The sequence below is a fragment of the Eptesicus fuscus genome, chromosome 10 (assembly GCF_027574615.1).
Source record: "Eptesicus fuscus isolate TK198812 chromosome 10, DD_ASM_mEF_20220401, whole genome shotgun sequence".
Lineage (NCBI taxonomy): Eukaryota > Metazoa > Chordata > Mammalia > Chiroptera > Vespertilionidae > Eptesicus > Eptesicus fuscus.
Genome location: NC_072482.1, coordinates 21,364,582 through 21,383,019, shown reverse-complemented (window position 1 = coordinate 21,383,019; position 18,438 = coordinate 21,364,582). Strand labels below are relative to the sequence as shown.

Below are 18,438 nucleotides of genomic sequence, written 5' to 3'. Positions count from 1 at the left end.
TCGGGGCCTTAGTAAGGCACCTGGCTTGTTCTCTCGGGACCTTAGTAAGGCACCTGGCACCCAGGAAGTGTGTGATGTGAATGAAGAAATGTGCACACGGGAGCGCGGGGTGGGAAATGTGTAGCTGACTAGACAGAGATGACATTGTGTGGCGTGAAGGATGGGAGAAAACCTTTGGTGCTGGTCTCTTGGTGACTTGTGTGAAAACAGTCCTGTGTAAGAAGGTCACCGTGCATGTTGGCTGTGGGCGTGGCAGGAGCACAGTTTGGGGAAAACCTTCAACACGGCGGAGGCGGAGCCCAGCACAGAAGCAGGCCTGTCAGCCATGGGATCAGGACTCCGCTGGTCAATACGCCCGGCTCTGGGCATCCTCCTTCCTTTCAACACAGACGTTTCAGCGATTCTCTCTCTCTGAAAACTATCTTTATTTCCCACTCATGTCTTTTCAGAGGCTGTTTTACTAGATTTTTTTTTTAAAAAAATACGTTTTTATTGATTTTTTAGAGAGAAGGATGAGGGAGGGAGAGATAAAAACATCAAGGATGAGAGAGAAACATTGATCAGCTGCCTCCTGCACGCCCCCTACTGGGGATCCAGCCCAAAACCCCTGGCCTGTGCCCTGACCAGGAATCAAACCTCTTGGTTCATGGGTCAACACTCAACCACTGAGCCACGCTGGCCGGGCTCACTAGCTATTTTAAGTGCTCCCAAGTTTGACTGTGAAAAGTTCTGCAAGCCTGAGAGAAGCTTCTCCAGCAGAGAGAAATGCACTGTGAGACAGATGTTCTGTTGCTGACGACCACCCCTCAAGTGTGCTTTTGTGTGGAGATGTTCCTTCTGAGAGACAGGAGTCTCCTGTGCCTACCAGCTTCCACAGCTTGAGATGGGTTTAGATCTAGATTATTCAGGACAGATGGTTGTAACAGAACTCTTCAGTGCCTCCAAATACTAAGTTCCACACTCTTTGGCTGCCTGCTGCTGGGTTCAGTACACTTGGACTGAAATTTCGCCGTATGTTTCATCAAGCTGTTTTTCTGTTGCCGTGATGTTAGCCTAGTTTCTCAAGTTCAACTTTGTCCTGGGCATTGTCCTGGTAATGACAGGACATTTGTACCACTTTCTTAGGGACCTTTTTTTTCCCCCCCTTAAGTCTACTCATGTTTTTCCCTCCTCCCTAACTCCTTCGCTACAGGTCTGTTTTTTATCATTTTAAAATATTTCTGTGCTCCTGTTTCCAGCTTTTCTGTTTCCTCCTTGCATGGAAACCAAAACTGGCCACAGCTCTCTGAAAGGCCTCTTAGTTAAAAATCGTCATGATCCCCTGACTGCCTTTGTCAGGGATCTTCCGGGTGCTAGATCCCAGGATACTGTTACGTGAATCTTATTTTTACAGCGTGGTATCAAACGTGTATATGCAGCTTGTTTTAGTACGCATCATTCTAACAGCTACTCTTTAGCAAACTGGATTTTGTGTTTGGCTCACAGCGTCCTGAACGTCTGGTTTGTTTGGAGTCTCCAGGAATGCTCCTTTGTGTTTCTCCCGGTTTGACAATCTTGTGCACCGTAGGTGTTTGGTATGTGTGCATCTAATTTGCATGCTCATTTTAGCCCCGTCTTTCCTGTTTGGAGAATGTCTCCCGAGGTGTTAGCACGCCTCCACCTCTGTTGCTGTGCCCCTGGGGGTGATGGGACTTGAAGTGGACAGTGTGGGTTATCACAAGAACTGGGGCTTGCTGGTGGCATTTCATGGACGGGCCAGGGACAGAGTGCCCCCGGTGCCCATGGGTAGTTGGCAGTATTCATTGTGGAGTTGAGCCTGTGGCAAACACAGTAAGAAGCCTTTAGGGTGGGCTTCCTGCACGCCAGGCACTGCCCTGAGGGCACTATTTGACCGTCTTAACCTTAAGAGGCATTACCTGTTTCTCCCATTTTGTAGATAGGAGGTTAAATAACGCGTCCAAAGTCACATTGCTAGTAAGTGGAAAAATAAGTTTCAAACCCAGATTGTCTGATGAGAGGGCAGCACTGAACTACTACTTCATCACCTGCAGCCTGGTATGCCTGCTCTCAGCTCCTTCACGCTGAGTACCTGGGTATTAGGCCCACCAGTAAGCGGTGCACTCATCCAGTCCTAGCAGGGTCTAGATTTGAAATGTCTTGGAAGGTGTTAAGTCTGTCCCTGCTAGACAGCTTGTCCATCAGCAGTTAGTTCTCCCAATAGTCATGGTGTTTATGACCTTGTTCCTCCTTGAGCAGTCTCTATTTGCTTTCGATTGAGGTGCAGGGGACCCTGTGCCTTGCATATGCAGGGCCTACTCCATCTCAGACGAAGCTAAATTGTGTCAGAGTGAGTTCAATTGCACAAAAACATGATGGTTGTCTTCCAAAATTTGCATTTTCTAGATGATTTTCAATAGATTAAGACAACATAGATGCAGTTATCTTTTTTTTTTTTAATGGCAAGGTTTCTAGCAGCCTTTAATAGATAAAACATTTCTTATTTAAGCATGGAAACATTTTAAAGAAAAATTCTGCTGAGGAAATGTGAAGTTTAACAGATTCTTCTTAAGATGCTCTAGAATTTTTGTCCCCTGAAGAAGTTCAGTCTGAGGGAGGAATGTGACTCAGGATAAGAATGGTCTTAGGAATACAGTATGTTAAAGAGCTGTTTATTTTTTAAATGTCAGAAGTGACCTAGTGGCCTGGTGTATAACTATTGAGGGACAAAGGTGGTATACCTAACTGCTGGCTCTGTGGTGGCTTCTTGGTTTCTAGCCATGGTCAGAGCAGTGAGTCACCTCCCTGACCAGCACCCTGGTAGCTGCTGCTTGCAGTGTCATTGTGGCTTCGCCTGTCTCTTATCTCACAGCCGGGCTGGAGAGAGCCCATTAGGTAACCTAATATTAGCCAAAGAACACGTATGCTCCAGTGTGCTGAGCTGAGGAAGAGGGATAGCATTAAATGATTAACAGCTGGGTTAATAAAACTGATGCTTGCCTTTGCTCTTGGAAGGTAAAATGTTTGTGGTTATATCTGTAAGAGTAATGGCCAGGAAAGTTGAAAATGTATGTCTCCTGTAGTTAATATAGAAAATCTAGACAACTTGTGTATAAAAAGTTGCTTAGCTGCCCTATAAATGTCAATCTTGAATAAGGGTGAAATGAAGGGATTTATGAAATCTTGGAAGATGGAGTTAGAGATGTAACTATTGATTTGATACTATTCTCAAGATGTTTTATTAAGTGAAAACAAGTAATATATACAGCAGGTCCTCAAATAACATAATTTCGTTATAATGTTGATGAGATGCCAATGAGAACTTAACTCTTATTTTTATCAATTAGCCTATGGTAAAATTGGTTTCATTTTGCCATAGTTCATATTGAGGATGTTAAGTGAGGATTTACTGTATATACTTCTCGGTATAACAGTATTTTTCTAAGTTTCTTTTTTTCTGTGACACCGCCCTCCCCCATTAAGAATGTATTTTACATCATAGCTGAGTACATCATACTTAGAAATATGATACAATAACATTAAAGATTATGAAACAATATTCATTCTCACTTTCATTATGATCAGATTATTATTTTTAATAGTAAGTTAACTTGATCATCTACTAATATATGATCTACATCTACAATCCACAATTGTAAAAACACCCATTCAGTATGACCTCTTTTGTGTGCAAAAGAGAAAAATCTTGGGAAGTATGCCCCAAAATCTCACCATTAGGTTCCTCCTGACAGTGGGGCTTCATGGATTGTGGTTGGAGGGAAGTGATAAGATTTTTTTACCACCTCTTTTAATTTTTCTTTCTTTTTTTTAAGATAGTCTGTCCACATACATTCTTTTTTTGTTCCATTTATCCATTCTTGTTTGTACTCTTTTTTAAAATATATTTTTATTGATTTCAGAGAGGGAGGGAGAGGGAGAGAGAGCAGAAACATCAATGATGAGAGAGAATCACTGATCAGCTGTCTCCTGCATGCCCCTCACTGGGGATCACGCCTGCAACCCAGGCATGTGCCCTTGACCAGAATCAAATCTGGGACCCTTCAGTCCTCAGGCCGAGGCTCTATCCACTGAGCCAAACCAGCTAGGGCCTCTTTTCATTTTTAATATTTGAATTTTTTACTGTGGGCATGAATGAAGTATTAAGAAAAATAATAAAAGTAACTAACAAGCAGAGAAAACCACCTTTTCACTGTGGCATTCCCTCCTTTGATACAGCACTTCCTGTCTTTGTCCTCTTGACTCCGCCTTGTTCTTGCCGGGATGGGATCCCCTCCTGTCTGCCACCTTTCCTCCAGTTTCACTCTTCTCCCCACTGAGATTTCAGCTTCACGGGGTGTTTTTGTGGAACTGAGAGAAGTTTAGACTGGCACTTGTAAAGTGAATTCACGGGGTTGTGTCTTTCGTTTTCATTTTCAAATTAGAACTAGCACATAAGTTACTTCTGTAAGTTTAAAAAAACATTTTTGCATAAGGAGTTTAACCTTGTCTATAGCATATTCTTGGAAAATTTGTTCTTTTAGGAAATATACTATGTAAAACATTTTGAGTAGAGCTTAATCAATGTCTTTTTTTTCTTAATAGGTTTTAAAATGGAACATTTTGATGCATCACTTAGTACCTATTTCAAGGCATTGCTAGGCCCCCGAGGTAAGGTGGTTTTTGGTTTTGCTTCCTTTCCTCTCCCTATCCTTCCCCCCCTTCCTGGATATAGCCACTTGCAAATATTGTGTGATGATGAAAACATTAGCATTTTCTATGATAAGACTAACGCCTTGTCCTGGGTAACTAGGGGCTTGGAGAAGTCCTCTGACGGTTATTGAAATGGTGCCGTGTTCCAGCTGCTGGAGCAGAGACACAGCTCCTGTGACCCTCTGCTTGTTTCAGCAGGAAATCAGATTATGCTATCAGGCTTGTAGCCTGAAAATGCCAAGATTTCACCATTATCACCTGTATGTTTTCCTCAATTCTTAGGAGTCTCCAGCTGAAACTGGCTTCCAAAATGCACTATTGCAACTAGGAGTTTAAAACTCTTTCCCTTTGACCATTGTCAGGGCATTTTAATGTCCTTCCACGTTGTGTCACATCAACAAGTAAATATATACACATGCACTCATATTTTACACATCTCTTCATCATTTATTATCTCTTAGGAAGTAAATCAGCTCCTTGATTGCCTTCCTTTAATGTCATCAAAAATGTTTCTCAGTGTCTGATCTATAAAAAAGGAACTTTTTAGGTTCACAGAAATAATGTACAGGGAAACTGCAGTTTTAAAACAGATCTTTTAAAAGATTCTCGGTTTCACTCATGATTTTTAAAACACAGAAGAAAGCAGTTTATTCGTATGGCAGAGATGAAATCATGTTTGATGTCATTTGTGACAGTAGTGAGGATGTGGAGAGAGAGTCTAAGTTGGTGTAACCTCTCTGGAGAGTAGTTGTGTTTTCTGTTGAAACTAAAATGCACATGCCCTTTGACTCAGCTGTTTGACTCCTAGGAATTTATCCTACAACTAATCTTGATCAGTTTTGCAAAGATGAACATCAGGATGCTCTTTATGGCATTGCTTGTCAAAACTGAAGTAACCCCGCCCTAACTGGTTTGGCTCAGTGGATAGAGCGTCAGCTTGCGGACTCAAGGGTCCCAGGTTCGATTCCGGTCAAGGGCATGTACCTTGGTTGCGGGCACATACCTGGTGGGGAGTGTGCAGGAGGCAGCTGATCGATGTTTCTCTCTCATCGATGTTTCTAACTCTCTATCCCTCTCCCTTCCTCTCTGTAAAAAAATCAATAAAAATATATTTAAAAAAAACAAAAACTGAAGTAACCTAGATGCCCATTCATAGGGGCCGGGTTAAATACATTTGTGTACAGCCCATGAAAAAGAACGAGTTAGATCCACCTGTATGCTTGTGTTGGGACGATGCCCCACTTTAGCTTTACGGGACCCCAAAATTCCATTTTCACTAGCTGAAACGATAATAAAACTGACCAGTTTGCATTGCAAGATCATCAGTTCCTGAGTTATTTCAGGGGCTGAATGCTGTTAAGCAATCCCTGTTCTTGTGTCATCTTCTACTTTGCATCCTCAGTACAGCAGCAGCTCTGTCCTCAGCACAGGTCCCCCACCTGTCATGGTGGGATGGCTGCAGAGGAGGAAAGAATCTCATGTGCATGGGTTTACGAACAAGGAAACCCTTCCCAGAGCCCCTCACCAGCTGTCATCTTCTCAAAGTTCAGTGGCCATCTTCGCTTCACATGTCCATGTCTGCACCAGTCACCAGAGAGTGGGTGAGGATGACCCTGATTAGCTAGGTCCCAGCTGCCCGGGAAGTACTAGGTTCTGTGGAAGGAGGTTGGATACTTGCTAATATAGAAAGATGAAGATCTGTTATAAAACTTAAAAAGCAAGGTGCAGACACAGCTTTAAGTAAAAGGAAATGGGAGATTTCTGTGTGTGCGCGCTTACTGTGTTTGTGATACATAACACACACGCAAACATCTGATGTTAGTTGCTAAATGGGAACTTGTTTTCTCAGAATTGACAGCTGAAAACAAAGGTTAAGTTAGAATCCCCTTGCTGAGCTCACTGGGGCCGGCCACTTCCCTGAAGGACTTCTGAGAACCAGCAATTCTACAGAACTGGTGGTAACACCTTCTGCCGCACTAGCCCAACTCTAGGGGGAGAGGGGAGAGGCCATCTCTCTCTGACGCCAAGGAGGAAATCCAGGAAACCTGGGGGAGAACTTAAGGTATCTGCAGGAAAGCAGGCTGACAGTAGGTCCTCCCAATACACTTAGGCTTGTCCTATGAGGTCAAGGGAAAAGCATTGGAGAGAAGAGCAAGGTGGTCCAGCCAGGAGGTCAGAGGAGCTGAGGCTGTCCCTTTCAGCTGCTGTGACTCAGAAGATCCAGGATGTGAAACCTGCGTGTGCTTCTGAGCTCCAGAGGAGGGGGCCTTGGAGAAGCCACCGGATTTGGGGGCTGGCCAGGACAGGATACCGAGGGGAACAGGCTGCAGAGGTGGCTTCCTGGGAGTCGGCCAGAAGAGGAAGTTGAATCTTGCAGTAGACAGATAACACCTAGGGGATGTGGCTTCCAGGGAGTTGACGCCCATCCCAGGAGAAGGTTGTCATTGCTGCCGGCAGCTACTTAGAACTAATTTTCTTTTCCTCCTCATTCCTGCCTAGGAAACGGAGTGGGAGCAAGGGAGTTCTCTCCTAGACCAAGTAGCTCCCCGGAAACCATGTAGGTCTTCTCAAGCCTCTACTCCTCACGTGGTTCCTTAATACCTTAAATAGTCACTTGCTGGTCATTGCTGCTTCACCCTCACTTCAAAAAACCACCGTGCCCTGTGCTGGTGACGGTTGCGCTCCCAGCAGATGCTGCCTGTCGAATCAGTGACTGTCATTAAGCTGGCTAAGTGGCACGTTGCCTCCGAGTCTGCATGCTGGGAGGGCTTGCTGACTCTTGGCTGAGAAGGAGGACTTCGGAGTTCAAAGACTGCCGTGCCTAGGGTTTCATTACCCCGTGCATAATTTAACAAACCTGGTTGATAAACCCAGTTAATGGACAATTTAGCTTTCTCTCTCTCTCTCTCTCTCTTTTTTTTTTTTTTTAAGGTTTTTTGGAAAGGATTTTTTAAATTATTATTTTACTTAGCAAAAATCATGAGTAATATACACATTGTTGTTCAGAACATGTACCAGGGAGCTTCATCTTGGATGGCACAGACCGAAAACTCAGCGCTTCCTCTTGTTGCTCCGTTGGTAATAGGAACATTAGTATTAGGGAACTATTACAAAGTTGTGGTTAGAGAAAATTTTTGATATTTGAAAAATGTGATCACTAACTATTGTTCCTTTATTATTTTCCAGATACCAGAGTAAAAGGATGGTTTCTTCTGGACAATTATATACCTACTTTTATCTGCTCCACCATATACTTACTAATTGTATGGCTGGGGCCCAAATACATGAAGAACCGGCAGCCGCTCGATTGCCGAAGAATTTTAGTGGTGTATAACCTTGGGCTCACCTTGCTGTCTCTCTATATGTTCTGTGAGGTAGGTCTGAGGTTACCACGGGCTTCCTCTCACTTAACTCTGCTCATATTGCTATCCTGAATTGTGTTCCTAAATGAAGACGGTGGTAGGGGAACTGGGAGAGCAAGTACATTAATACACTTTGAGTATGTTTGAAAATTGATATTTCAAAATGCCAGCGTTGTTTGCCCTCTGGAATATGTAAAATAGAAGCCTTTGCTATTGATTCTCATGCTTCGTATTATGTTTAGAAGTAAAATAAATATTTCAGAAATACTCTTATGCGAGCAGAATACAGAGTGGAAAATGAACAAAACGTGGAAAACAGATCTGTGAGCATTTTATTATAAGTATTTAATAGATGGCTCTTGTTTGGGGGCGGGGAGGAAGGAAGTGGGTGTTACCAGTGTTTGGTTGTGTTTGTGGTAAGTCAGCCTCCATCCTGATCTGATAACTGTAAATAGGTTTGAGATTTGACAAGTTATTTTTTAAAAGCTAAGAAGACTGGATAGGTTAAGGTTTGAATGGTCTGCATATATTCAGACCCAATTATTTCTTCTATATAACTGGAATGTTGGAGACCACATTGATGATCTCAAAGTCAAATGTAGCTTAAATAAAAATGAAAGACAAACCAGAATCGATACTATGTCCTTCCTATTTTGCAAAGTATAGTAATACAGCTTTCAAAAGCTGAGGGAGGGCGGGGATGGGGTGGGGGCTGCCCTCCAGTGGTAAGCACAATTTTAGGGGAAGGACTACACCTTTCAGGCTTACAACACAAGTATCCTACAACACAGAACTATTGCTACATTTGTGGGGTGGAGATTTAAGCCATACATAAAACAGACACTTTTAAACAGTCCTGTTCAGATTTTTGACCTTTTATTGTGACTTTAATTCTCCAAGGAGTAGTGAATAAGATAAAGGGGAGAAGGAAGGGAGTGCTGAAGACAAATCTAAAATTAAGTGTTTAAAGAAAGAATAAATTTGGGTCAGCCTCAGGCCGTGATGTCTCCCTGTCTGCGTGTGGCTGGCTGTGTATGAGAATGGATGTGGGTGTATAAGCTATTGGGAAACATTGCATTTGATCATCAGAGATATTGTAGCTGTGGGAAGTCTGTGTCTTGTTCTCCCACACGTATTTCATAAGCCATGGTAACGATTTTGTGACTAGAACGCTAGATGCTACTATCATTACTTTTATGCTTGACTCTCTGTCAAATGCTTGCAACTCCTCGTTTGCTTTGTGTCTGTCCTATTCTAGAACAGGGGCAGTTTAATTAGCCTGCAAGATGGAGATGGCAGGACTGGAGGCAGGGCCAGTGCGCAGGAGGGACTCCAGGCCCCAGCACTGCACATCGCTGTGTGTCCAAGGGACACAACCGCGGCCAGCTGGCAGGCTTTTTAGGCTGAACCGTTTACTTCCTCATAATTGATAGATGCGAGAGCTATTTCATTAAGAAAGCTCTCACAGGGTTTCTTACTATACAGCAATCGTCTAGAGAAAAAAAAATATGTAAGATTATTAAGTCTTATAGGACTTAAGCACCTGGTGCCTTGAATGTTTCTCTGACCCTACGATAGAGCAGTAGCTTCATCATGTAACCTCTCTTAAACAGATCACTTCTTGGTGAAGAGAGGGGGGAAGTGCTGCATAAATTGCTGCTTTGTATAAATGAGTGAAAGCATTATAATAAGTATAGATTTTCTTCTGACAGCTTCATGAGCACAATAGAAGGCATTGAGCAGTGCCTGTGCATTGACTATGGAGGTTTAAGAAATATACAGAGACGGAAAATAACAATTTAACTCACAATTTAAAATACACAGAGAAGTCATAGATAAGGGGGTGGGGGGCAATATTCCTTAAATCAAATTAAGATTATAAACTGTACCCAGATCAGATATGCCTGAGTTTGAAATAAGCCCTGGTACTCCAACTTAAACGATAGTTACAGTTGGCTTTTTTCCCCTCTGTACTAACATAACCTCATCAGAAATACCATGATAACATATCATTTGTCAAGTTTTTCCATTTCATTTTCGCTACCGGTTTTTCTCTTTGTACTTAGCACTTACATTCTAGGGGCTACTAAAGCGGGAGGGCAGCCGGGGAGCTGCAACAGAAGGAGCTGAGGCGGGCGTGGAGCCCCGCGGGCCCGGGCTTCAGAGCAATATCCCAAGAGTTAGAGTCATTTGCCTGTGGCCACACAATTGACATGGTCGTGATCGTTAATCTTTACCCTCTTGCTTATCTACATATTTGGGTCTGTAAAGAATTTTAAAAATAAATGTTTAGTCATTGATATTTTTGTTTATTTAATCCTGTGGTGTGAATTCACAACTGCCTTTGCAAGTTCTAGGTTAAGACAAAAAGAATTGTCACTAAAGCAGACCAAAGAAATCTTGAAAGAAAATAGATAAAAAGGAAATGGGGGGTAATCACAGAAACTGTAAAATTTCTAGAAGAAGGTAAATACATGACAGTTTTAAAATCGAGTAACTGAGTTTAAAATGTAAAAAGAAAGGAGACTTGTTTGTAGTTTATGCATTTGTTAGGAAGAAAATTAAAAAGAATCATGGCATTATTTCTACTTATCTCATGAATTTGGTGTTTATTTCCAGGAAAAAGGTCATAGATCCCTGATTAGAAGTATATTTGAACAGTGAGATGTTTTAGATTGAAAGTATAGGACTGTATGGCAAGACTTTTAGCTTTTACTTGTTAAATTAGGGGTTGTCTAAGATACAATCAATAATGATCTTATTTCTTATTCAGAAATAAAATTTGAAGTTATAAAAGAAAAACAACTTCGTTTGCATTAACTCAGCTTTGTAAAAGTTCCCCCGTAGCAAACATACAAACCTTGTGTTCCTTTCTATCCTCAGAGAGGGCATATGTCATCTGAATAAATGCCGCGCTGTGTTTGTTTGTTTAACTATCTACTTGTCTTTTCCCTGGTCCCAAACTCTGATTGGGAATCCCCACCTACCCAGTGCGAAACTGTGGCTTTTCCAAATGACGAGGCTGCACTTGCATTTCCCTTGGCCCACCCAGCAAGCTGTCCGAGCTACTTCTGACTCCTTTGTGTGCACGTATCAAACATGAGGTTCCCACTTAGGCAGCTGCTCTGTCCTGATGTGGAAACATTTTGGTGTGTCTGCTATCTTCTCTTTGCCTCAGCCTCACCACTAAGCAGAGGGGATCTAAGTGCTTGACTTGTTATAGTCCAAGAGGGACCATCCCTGTTTAGCCCGCTCCCTGCACTGATCCTGGGACTCTTCAGTAGCTGCTGGGGTTAGTATTGCACAGCCCACATGACTTTGAACCGAGAGAACTGCCTGCCAACCTCTTCTTAGGAGGAACCACTGAGCTTTCATAACCTGTCCATTATGCCCAGCTCTTCTCAACTGCCCCTGCCCCCTCCAGCACCAGGCTCTTTAATTCTTTGGTCCCTACCCCTTAAAAATTCCCTCCTTTCTGACCTAGGCCCATTTCGGTTTGACAGCCTCTATCTCATTTTTGAGGACTCAATTCAAGGATCATTTCCTCTGTGAAGCTGTGAGGGGACTGGGCTATAGGCAGGATTTTTCAGCGTAGTTTGCTTTCCCATTCCCAAGGAACGTGACACACATTTTTCCATTAAAGGGCTCTGGTGGATGTGCCCACTAGCATCTTCTCACACAGATCACAAGCTTGCAGGATGACTGTCCTGACTGTTTATTCCGCATCTTTTTCTTCCCTGGTTGGTATGGTCCACCCAGTGTGTCCTAAGCATTAGGATAGAGGAAAGCGAATGCCAGAACCACAGTTTACTTTATCTAACAAAGACAAGTCACAGATTACAAAAAGATTATTTTTTTAGTATTTATATGTGTTTATTCCCTTGCAGTTAGAAGTGTATGTTGTGAGCAGTGGGAGAGAATTCTCTGACACACACACATTCAGGCATTTAAAGTGTAATTTTAAAACAGTGATTGACAGCTATGCATTTAGATTGGCACAGATCCAAAACTTATTCTTTCTTTCCCTTTGCAATTTTCACATTAACTTGTAATTTTGGAACTACTTTAAAATATGGAAAATAAAATCACATAAATGATATCTATGCACCTAACAAATATTAACATTTTCTTATTGGTTTGAATTTTTTGTCTATAAAAGAAAACAGTACAAAATGCATTTAACTTTCTTCTAAAGTTCATATGTTTCTTCTCTGGATATATTTTTATGCTTTTACTATATATGTATGTATACATGACAATATATAGTATGTTCTGAGACAGTTTTTTTTAGTTTACATAAATGGTATACTGTTTATACTCTTTTTCAAATAACTTTTTTCAGTTGACATATTTTGAGATGAATCCATGTTGAATTTTAAGGTTAATATATTTGGTTTAACTTCTCTGTTATTTCAGTGTTAGAATTTCTTATACCATTTTATCTGTGTGATTTTTTTTTTTTATGGACGTAAGGTTTCCAATTAATAGTTATGTTGAATATCCTTGGATATGTCTCCTTGTGCAAATGTGATTGTTTTGTTCTGTTTTTACCAGATACTCATATGGGAGTTCAATGGCCCATTCTGACAGTCTCTTGTCTTTTAGTGGGGAAATTTAGTCCATTTTCATGTAGCATATTAATTATTTGGAATAATTTCTGTCTTTTTTGTGAGTGTACATATTTTCTTTGTCCTTTTTTTTGGTTTGCTTTCTTTTGAATTTTATATATTTTTTCATTTTACTGATTTAAAAGTTATTCATCTAATAATATTAGTTACCCATATTTTTTATTTTTTTGTTAACCCTCACCAAGAATGTTTCTTCCATTGATTTTTTTTTTTTAAGAGAGAGAGACAGAGAGAGAGACAGAGAGAGAGAGAAATAGAGAGACATTGATCAGTTGCCTCCTGCATGCACTCCAACTGGGGCTGGGATCAAACCTACAACCCAGATACGTGCCCTTGACCAGGAATGGAACCTGCAACCCTTTGGTGTGTGGGCCAGTGCTCTAACCATTGAGTAACACTGGCCAAGCCTTAACATACATTCTGAAGTTAATAAAGCCTAAAGTGATTCTATTTTCCTAAATAATACAAGAAGCTTAGAAAAGTTCATCTCTGATTCCCCATCCTCCATGTTATTGTTAGCAAGTGTTTAGTTCGACCTTTTCCTAAGGTCCTAACCAACCATCATTATCACAATCAATGCATACTGATTTTTTTCTCTCACTATTGATCTGTGAAATCCATTCTTTACTTTGAGGTTCAGTTTCCTTTTGAAGTAGTTCTTTTCTGTAAAGGATACATTCTATGAGTTTCTATTTGACATCATTTTATTTGTATTTATGCTTTGTATTTATGTGTTTAGCAGGGTGTAGAATTCTAAATTATTTTTCCTGAGGACTCTGAAGATTTATTCCAGAGAATTATGCTGCAGTCTCATTTTTGTACATTTGTAGGTCATCTTTTTCTTTCCAGGTATTTTAAAATTGCATTTAAAAATAAAATAGTGTGCTTAGTCATCCACTTTTATTTACCTCATTCGGGGCCGTGTGCCTGCAATCTGAGAATTTGTTTCATTAACTTGGGAAAGTACTCAGCTTCTTCTCCTTAACCGTCTTTCTCCCTCCATCTCCAGGGCCTGCTCGAGCTCCGTTAGACACGTGTGGGACTCGGACTCCACATGCCCTCTCTTTTGTATTTTTTTGTAGCTGTCTATCTCTCTTCTGCATTCTTCTAATTCACGCATACTTTCAATTGTCTAATCTCTTATTTCATTCATTTTTAGTTTCAATGACTATATTTTCTTTCTAAAAGTTCATTTCTCATTCTTTTTTCATTCTATAAAATGAAACATTATTGTTGTTTTTCTCCATGATAGAGATGTAAGACAGTGATCTCCAAACTGAACCATTGCTATATTGCTTTTAAAAATATTCTTTGAAACGGTTTCTTTCGGCTATGTCTGTGATGCCATGCCTCTGGTAATAAATATTAAATCTACATTAAATTTCTTTACCATTTAAAAAAAAATAGAATGGTTTGTTGGGCATTCTGTTAAGCATCTCAAACTAGCAGTTACCTGGGTCATCTCAGGTAAATGTGTCTTCCCAAATAAAAGAAAGATTTTGAAAGGACTAACTTCCTCTTTACAGAATAATTTTTTTGGGGGAAAAACATCACCTTGTAATTAGGCATCAATGCTGTTGGCGTATTTGGTGATTCATGTAGCATTTCTGTGTTTGTGTCAGTAGTGGGGGAGTTGGTTTTGCTTTTGTTCCTTTTGCTGCCTTGCTAGGACCAGACATCAGTGCTTTCTGAGATTCTTTTGAAGATTTCTGATGCTGCATTGTTGGAAAGATGAAAGAAGCTGAGCATTTGAGGGGATGCGTGTTTTGCTTTCTAGCCTCTCTAACTTGGGGGGTGGATGCTGTTGGAGTAGCTCCCCAGGCACCTGACAGGAGTTCCTCCCAGGGCTCTGCTTTGAGCACCCGCTTAGAACCACAGAGCAGTTACTTTGGAAACATTATATTCTAAAGGGTCTTGTTTTTCTTTCCCTTCAGGCTTTCCTAAAATAGATACGTTATTGTGGGAAAATGACATTTGGAAAAACACTGAAGAAACCTTGCAATTGATTATTGAGTTTTATAAAAAATTTTATTTTGTTTGCCAAAATCCTTTGAAAAAGATGTTTATTATTCTGCTTTTTTTTCCCCCAGTAAGAGAGGTACAGAAAAGCTGAAACATCTGGTGAGATGAATACTTCTGAGGCCTGAGCATTGCCTGAAATACTTCCCACTCTCAGTTCCCTTAACAGCTGAAATTCCTTGCTCAGAAAGAACCCTCTCAGGGAGTGGCAGACTCCACTGTTGCTTGCCCCTTTGTGTACCTGGGTCTGCCCTGAGGGAATGCCATACCCGCGGGGAGAATGGAGAGAAGGATGTGGCCCACACAGCCTTCTCACCCCTCACACCCAGGAGAAGAGTCAGGAATGCCTTCCAGTAGAGAGGCAGCTTGGGGTTGGTCCAAAGCCCGTCTAGAGTCCTCTAAACTGACCCTCAAACCTGTGGTAACACAGCTGTGCGGCTGGTGTAACAGGAGCACATCACTCTGCAAACCCTCAGCTGCAGCAAACCGAGGCTGCAAAGCCAGTCATTGGGCTGGAGGTCTCTCTTTAAATTATGCAAAGGATGCTCTGGCTGGGGCTTCTGGACACGGAAGGAGCAGCCCCACTTCAGACCTAGTCATGGGCTGTTGAGTGTTGGAAGCTGTTTTGCTATCGTTTGGTTAGACTCATAGCAAAGACTTCTATAGAGCCTGCCTCATACCAGGTGCTGGGCTGACTCATTTAATGTTCATCGCACTATTATTACCCCCTTTCTACACAGAGACAGCGCCTGGGTGGACCTGGGACCCAAACCACTGGGCAGCACTGCCTCAAAAAGCTAAGTCTTCGCTTGAGGTTTTCCTCTCCCCAGCCACTACCACCCCCCATGAAATATAAAATAAGTGCTTTTTTCTGGGTATGTGGAAGCAACCTGCCTGAAACCACCTCTCAGGAGGCCCGAGCAGGGAGAAAAGGACTGTCAGCAAAGAGGGCCGGGCCTGGAGTTCAGGGAGAGATGCCAGACATACCTGTTCCAGGTTGGGCTTGAGGACAAGCCTTTTCTTTGTGCTTTGTTCTAAAGAATTCTCTAGTATACAGAGCCTCTCCTTATAACCTAACCAAGAGTATTCCATTCAGCTTTAACCCAGTGGTGTTCCCCGTCTTAAGGGGAGTGAGACACTTTTGGAGGTCACGGGTATAAAATTATCTTAATGAGCATCCTGTGCTCCGTACATGAACGGTTTGAAATTCAAAACCACATGCTTTGACCTGACCCTCTTCCGTAACAGCACTGCCGAGATTGGCCAGCTAAACCCTAGAGGGAATAGGTACATTTAATTTTGGAGGAGCTGATGGTTAATTTTAAACCAAGCATCTGCTAAAGATAAAGATGCAGCTAAAGGTCTACTTTTCCACAGAATTGTTCATGGGTGGAGTAGCCACACTGTGCGCACGAAGGTTCACACTCAGACAGAGAAGGGCAAGGGAGCTAGGGACCGCTGTGTGACGTTGCATCTGTGCTGAGAATCAGGATTCCTGGGTGCTGGTCCCAGCAGTGCTTCCATGAAGCTGTATGACTTCAGGCCACCCCTTTCTTGCCTCCGTTTCCTGATGAAAAACATGAGCTTCTACTAGGTCTAAAAATGTACACTTGGAAGTTCACCTAGAAACCAAGTTGTGAAATTGTCAACCCCACACACTTGGTGGTATTGCTTAGGAATGTCCCTCGATACATTTGAATGCCAGTGTGGATTGTCTCATTGCCTCTCATTGCATTTCTGTGTATGGGGATAATCCCCACACAGCTCATCAAGCCATTATCACCGAAGGAGTTATCTTGCTGCTCTGACATCTTGGGGTGTTGTGGTGAATGACTGATAAGGGCCACCCAGGATGACATTTTTCTGCTTATTTTTTAAGTGTCTCAAATCTCCTTGTGCCTGGAGCTGCTTTGGTAGCATTCCGGAAGATACCATAGAAATGGATATTATGCTAAAGGTTATACCTCCTTTGTGGTTAAATGTGGTGTCCGTTGAGAAAAGTCCACTCTCAGCAGTAGAAATGACTCACTCCATGAACTGCGTCATCCCAGACCCAGCTGTGGTATCCGCCTAACTTTAATTGAGAAGGTGCATGAAAAAAAACCACCTTTGGTTATCGAGTTTGTCTCACAAAGAGAGAAGAAAGCTTCTCACTGGGCGTTAATCATAGCTCTTCGCATGCTTATGGCCTGATTCAAGCTTGCTTTATTTACTCTGAGGAAGGAGAGAGCACATGGGGTTTGCATGATGCTGCTGTATCTCTGTTACCTGGGAGAAGCCAGGTAGAGCGTGGTGCTCCCCTGCAGTGGTCAGCGGTGTCCAGGGACCTGGGCAGGTAGTGGGAGCTGCTCCTTGTGGCCTCTTCCATGGGAGTACAGTCCTGCCCTCTTCTGAGCTGATTCCCAGAAGCCTCACCTTTGTGCAGCCTCCCGGCCCTCTCCCCCTGTGGTGAGTTTCCAGGGACCTACAGAGGCAGCTCTTTGGAAAGAAGCCCAGCCTGAGCCCTGGAGGGAGAGTGGCCGAGAGATGAGATGTTGACTCGAGCATTGTCTCCTCGCAGGGCTGGAGGGAAGGCCAGGACTTTGCTTGGAAAGCCTCTGGGGTCTGTTACTCACAGTCATGAGTCACCACAGGGTCTTAAAGCCCAGAACTGTGTGGTTTCCTTCTGACGGGAATGGGGGGAGAGGATGCTGTCCTGGCCGCTTTATGGAGGATGCTCTGAGACTCTTAGATGAGTAAAATTTAACTCGGGTGTTGCTATTCTAACCCTTCTGAAGCCACGGATACTTAAGAATTGAACTTTCCACTGGTTTTCATCTTGTGAACAGAATTCAGATAAATGTCACGTTCGGACCTCATTGAGACACTTTCTTGTATTCCAGTTCCTCCATTTGCAAAGCAAAAACAAAGCCTTTTTTTTTCCTATAAATAAAACATGAGACCTGGATCTGGGGGACAAGAGCAGCACCCTGAGCTGCTGTCGGTTCCGCTAATACTTGTTGGGCACCTCTGTGTACAAGTGCCCGCGCTGGATTCCGTGGAGGCCGGAGCCACAGGCACCGCTGAGCTCTTGCGCAGCTGCTTCAAACAGACCCATGAACTAGGGCCGTGGTCGGCAAACTGCGGCTCGCGAGCCACATGCGGCTCTTTGGCCCCTTGAGTGTGGCTCTTCCACAAAATACCACGGCCTGGGCGAGTCTATTTTTGAGAAGTGGCGTCAGAAGAAGTTTAAGTTTAAAAAATTTGGCTCTCAAAAGAAATTTCAATCGTTGTATGTACTCTTGATATTTGGCTCTGTTGACGAATGAGTTTGCCGACCACTGGCCTAGGGCTTAAAAGGGAGCATGTGAGCGAGTAGGTATGAGTCACGCAGAGTGAGCTTGGAGGAAGAATGGACGGCAGGCTGGAGCGCTGAAGGGAGCAGTCATGAAGAAAATAGTTTTAACTGAACTTTGAAGGTTAGACGGGATTTTGAGAGCTGGCGATGGGGTACGTGGTTGCAGAGCATCCCAGCTGAAAGGAAGAAAGGGAAGGTCGTTGCTTACCTTGGTTGTGCTTACCCTGCATTCCAGGTGGGATAAAAGAAGCATTGCTCACTCCATCTCCTTAACTTCTCAGCCTTATGAGGCGGGACTATTATTTTTATCCTCTTTGAGCAGTGAGGAAACTGAGGCCCAAAGAGATAAAATACGTTCCCAAGGTCACCCAGCTAAACGTAGTTG

At 42.6% G+C, this 18,438-nt stretch overlaps 1 protein-coding gene across 6 annotated transcripts in view; it reads left to right on the top strand.

Moving 5' to 3' along the window:
- ELOVL5 (ELOVL fatty acid elongase 5) overlaps window positions 1-18,438 on the top strand; it is a 101,140-nt gene that overhangs the window by 51,774 nt on the left and 30,928 nt on the right. For all 6 annotated transcript variants that reach the window (XR_008557206.1, XR_008557207.1, XM_054721916.1 and 3 more), the window contains exons 2-3: window positions 4,600-4,665; window positions 7,894-8,081. Coding sequence is in view for 4 of the 6 variants with exons in the window: in XM_054721916.1 (XP_054577891.1) it covers window positions 4,608-4,665; window positions 7,894-8,081 (246 nt within the window). In the remaining 2 variants the exon portion in view is untranslated. The remainder of the gene's footprint in view (window positions 1-4,599; window positions 4,666-7,893; window positions 8,082-18,438) is intronic.